Here is a 4,905-nt window from a genome sequence, read left to right on the forward strand (position 1 = left end):
CCTCTTTAATCCATCACTATATTATAATGTTTTTTACATAAGTGATGTACTGATTGTAGGGAAGTAAATTTTGAGCCTGTAAGCAAACACAACTTAACGAGTTAGTGTGCAACATGTCATTCCAGGGTAGATTCAATGATTTCCATGTTCCTCATCCTCTGGACGTCTCCAGCTCGGACGCGCAGCTTCAGGACCAGTTCAGATGTTCCGGGTCGAGCCGGGACTTCACTTGTCGCCCCCTGGTGAGAGAGAGGACTGCTCGTGGTGCCATGTGTCACACAGGCTCCATATATAACATTACACACATCCTTGTATCGGTGCCTGCTTTGCGCATGCGAGGAGGCCACTTGGTTCAACAGATGACCGCGTCCAGAGCCTCCGCCGCTCTCGATGCGCACCGCAGAATATGCGCGTTCTTCACCAACAAGGGATTTAAACCCGGTGAGATAAGATTTCCAGGTTTAACTTTTTCTCCTGCGCTACATTTTGCAACTACACTCCGAGCAGCCCGCGTTTTCAAGCAACAGGCTGCATCACCGATGAGGAGTCTCCCCGCTGAGGAGGAGGAGGAGGAGGAGGAGCAGCAGCCGTGCCACCTGTAACTGTGCCAACCGCCGAGGATGAAGAAGCAAAACGTCCGGACCCTGTCGCTCATCCTCTGCATGTTCTCCTACCTGCTGGTCGGCGCCGCGGTGTTCGACGCGCTCGAGTCCGAGTCGGAGAGCTCCCGCCGGCGCATCCTGGAGCAGAAGCGCAGCGAGATGAAGAAGAAGTACCGCTTCTCCGAGGGCGACTACCGCGAGATCGAGCGGGTGGTGCTGCAAGCTGAGCCCCACCGAGCCGGCAGGCAGTGGAAATTCGCCGGCTCTTTTTACTTTGCCATAACAGTCATCACCACCATTGGTAAGTTCGTGTAATGCATCCATCTTCTTTTTTCTCTCTACTGTATTTGCAGTGAAGCATTTGATTGAGTCTGCATCATTTCAGGCTTGTTTTGATCTCACATAAACAAAAGTAAATTATGAATTTTGCTATATCTCTAATCTCCGTACCTCTGCATTAAGGTTATGGACATGCAGCACCAGGCACAGAGGCAGGAAAGGTCTTCTGCATGTTCTACGCCGTGCTGGGCATTCCTCTCACTCTGGTCATGTTCCAGAGTCTGGGAGAAAGGATGAACACATTCGTCCGCTACCTCCTGCACAAGACCAAGCAGTGCATAGGCTTCCAACGCACCGAGGTGTCCATGGAGAACATGGTCCTGGTGGGCTTCCTGTCCTGCATCGGAACGCTGTGTGTGGGAGCCGCGGCGTTCTCCCACTTCGAGGGATGGAGCTTCTTCCATGCGTACTACTACTGCTTCATCACGCTCACCACCATTGGCTTCGGGGACTTTGTGGCCCTGCAGAAAAAGGATGACCTCCAGGAGAAGACGCCCTATGTGGCCTTCAGCTTCCTGTACATCCTGGTGGGGCTGACCGTCATCGGGGCCTTCCTCAATCTGGTGGTGCTTCGCTTCCTCACCATGAACACTGAGGATGAGCGGAGAGATGCTCAGGAAAGGGCATCGCTGAAGAGGGACAGGGGCCTTTTGGAAGGGGCCGTGAGCCTCCATGTTGGGGGTGAACAGAGCAGAGGCAGCCACAGGGGGAGGAGCAGGAGCAATGTGGTGCGCAGCCACAGTACGCTCTTCCTCCCCATGGAGGAAGGAACCAGCCGCACCAACCTCATCGCGTTCCCAGCCGAGGATCAGGAGAGGAGAAGAAGCCCCTGCAGACACAGGCTGCATTTTCAGATCAAGCCAGGAAGACTCAGGCCGGAGTCGAGCCTCAGCTCCCTCTGCTCCTGTGTGTGCTACCGCTTAGGGGTCTGCGATAGTCCCCTCATGTCCCACAGTGAACACCACAGCTGCCATATCAATTCTGTTTATTACAACTCGGTGTCCTACAGGATCCAGGGCTGCTCGCCGGGTTCCAGGGACAACACTGGACTCTCCTCCCCAGGAAGCACGCTCTCGCCCGGGCACAGCTTCCGGGAGTTCCCCCGCTCAAGGAGAAGGTCGGTGTGAAGAGCACCACAGTGAAGGAAAGTGTTTGCACTGAGTGTAAACAGTATTTTGGACGACTCTGTACTTTGTGTTACCTCTTTTGTGCATGTGAAAACACAGTGATTCTGTCAACTGAATAACTTCTGTTGTGGCTATATTTGACATTTTAATTTGAAAAGCACAGATTATCTTTTACCATTGCCATTAGTTCTGTTAGTGGTTCTGCAGTTTTCCTTGCATGTAAGCCAAAGTGCAGTGCATGCTCAAAATGAATGTACAGCACACAATGTGGCTGCATGAGTGCCATGTGAAGATGTAAAAGTTTGGGCTTTTAGCAGCAGTATTTTGGACATAGTGCTCATTAACAACTGTTCAGTGAAGGTAAGTGGTCTCTGCTCCTCCAAAACGTTTTCACGCCACAGCTACAGGATGTCATTATACTTTTTTATTAAAAAGCCTTAAAGAACTTTAACAAACCACATGAGATGTGGCGTCTTAGCTCAGTGAATTTAATAAGTCGTCTTCTGTCTTATCATGGGGGGGTAGGATAACATTTCAGTGCATCGCTCAGCACTATAAACAGATTACACTTTGTTTAATGACTGAGTCAAATTTACTGGATGTAGCACACAACTTGTATGTAGCAGGGTTGTGAATGAGCTTCCCACACTCCCGGAGAAGTTGCCATTTTCTAGGGAAGTGTTTCTTTTTTCCTTTGTAGACTTGGTTTGTAGTCCGATTCGATGTGAGTCTTATTGTTCTATTAAACCAAAGGACATGACCTTTGAATGTGTGAGTGTATTTATTTCATTAGGAGGTGTAAAGAAATCAAGTCACATTTGTGTGAGGCAGATTTTTTTGTAGCTTTTGTGACCAATCGTCTTCCCTGGTACTGTTTCTTAATAAAAAATGACTCAAGTCTACTTCCTTCCTTCTTTTTATTGCAGTACATGTTACACAATATAAGTGGTTCAGAGGAAACAGGGTGGAAGAATGGCCTAAGTGATTCCTCTGAATTCATATACACAGAGACTAACTGACTTAATAAACCAAGTACGCATTGGTTATTGGTTATTCACAAAATAATTTTTTTTTGGTAAAAAAATAGGTTGAAAATGTTTTTTTTTGTAATTGAAATTAAATTTACACATGTTATAAAATAATTAAATATGTGTGTAATAAAGTTGATCATTTATCAAATTTAACCCAGTTTTAAACAAAAGTTTGATCTGCAAGTTATCAAATTAATGCATATTTGGAAAATAACAGTGATGGGATGGAACTAAATAAATTTACTCTAGTTTTGTTCTTTTACTTATTTTTCATTTCATGCTATTTTATGTCTTCAGAGGCAAATATTCTCCTTTACACTCCGATAAACCTGTGGTTATTAAATTATATGATGACTGTATAAAACACACTTTTATAGATATAACAACTATCTGCTATAGTTTATGCATATATGTGGGTGTGTATAAGTATATGTGTCCTGAGCTAAACAAACTAGCTCTCAGGTATGACTGTCTGTTTGAGATATGCAGTAAACAGTAAAAAGGCCATAAACAACAGCATAAAGAAAAATTCCACTTTTCTCAAGTGCCAATATTTCAAGTCATTAAACACCACATCTCAACTGTCGTCAGATACAATGAGATCATGTGTCTTAACATCTGCACAGTTCCTCCTGCAGCCATCTTCAAAAAGCTGTTCTCTGTCTGGAACGAGGAGCAGAAACCATGAAGTCTGTACAGTAAGTGTCCCCCGAGCTTCCATCTCAAGCCATCTGTTGATCTGCTGGAGGAGGCGACTACTTTCCATATAAATGTAAAAGTGATTGGCCGATAGAAGCTCAAACGGTGATTGGTTATGAAATCCCATCTGCTCTGGCTGCTCGGGGGTAAAGAGAGGAACGTTTACCCACTTCCTCACACCCTCACGTCACATGCTCTGGTTTTTGACCTTCCTGTGTTCAACGAGTCAGATTGTTCTCATCACTGTGATCTTACGACGGGGAGAAAAGGGAAGTGTGATGAAATAACTTTGACGAGGGGGCCCTCTGCAGTGTCGAAGGCCTTGGGGATGTTCAGACAGTCACACAGAGCTATGTGAGAGATTTAGCCACTTGATGGCAGCATATGTCCATGTGGCGGTGGTGAGCCGGCCCCTGTTCGACCCTGTGATCAACTGCTTTAACTTTGATTCAATTCAGACATGATGGACAATATTACAACATTTACTGAACTCGTAGTGTCACTGCTATTTTCTGATTTATACAGAAAACAACCGAGTTTAGTTTAGTTCACATAAATGCATGAAATCCTGTATACAGGTTACATATTGTATAAAAGAGAAAATGTGATATATTGTATAACAGAAAAAAAATACAGAGACAGAAAAATATATTCTATAATACAGGATTTATATTTCTACTTCTCTTTTTGTACAACGACATTGACACAGAGGAATGTGATAATGTCCAGTTTGATTATTATAGAATGGTGAACTATTGCTAAATATTGTGTTAATCAGTTAGGTTCATCTGAGTTTGTATATTTCCCTTTGACAATAAAATATGAAATATGTCAACAACTGCAATTTAAAATTATAATTATAAATTATGGATCTATACATGTCTTAACCTTGTGGTGTCAGGTTCCTCTTGATCCAGGTCATTATCAAACTAGTTCACAAATGCAGAATAAAGTTAATACTAGTAAAGTAGTTATAAAGTAATTTTTATTTACAAATCACACCTTTTCCTCAAGGTGCTTTACAATCTGCATCGCATGAATCTCCTCAGGCCTCGGACTCTTGATCCAGATCAGAAAAACCAATCTGTCCAAAGTGATGGTTGCATG

At 44.1% G+C, this 4,905-nt stretch overlaps 1 protein-coding gene across 1 annotated transcript; it reads left to right on the top strand.

The window, feature by feature from the left end:
* Positions 1–346: 346 nt before the first annotated feature.
* On the top strand, positions 347–2,970 carry kcnk15 (potassium channel, subfamily K, member 15). Its single transcript, XM_035158859.1, has 2 exons — positions 347–903; positions 1,065–2,970. Exons 1-2 carry the CDS (start codon positions 621–623, stop codon positions 2,066–2,068), a joined length of 1,287 nt encoding a protein of 428 aa, XP_035014750.1. The 5' UTR covers positions 347–620; the 3' UTR covers positions 2,069–2,970.
* The last annotated feature ends 1,935 nt before the right edge of the window (positions 2,971–4,905 follow it).

This window comes from Hippoglossus stenolepis, chromosome 6, assembly GCF_022539355.2.
Source record: "Hippoglossus stenolepis isolate QCI-W04-F060 chromosome 6, HSTE1.2, whole genome shotgun sequence".
In the NCBI taxonomy this organism is placed as follows: domain Eukaryota; kingdom Metazoa; phylum Chordata; class Actinopteri; order Pleuronectiformes; family Pleuronectidae; genus Hippoglossus; species Hippoglossus stenolepis.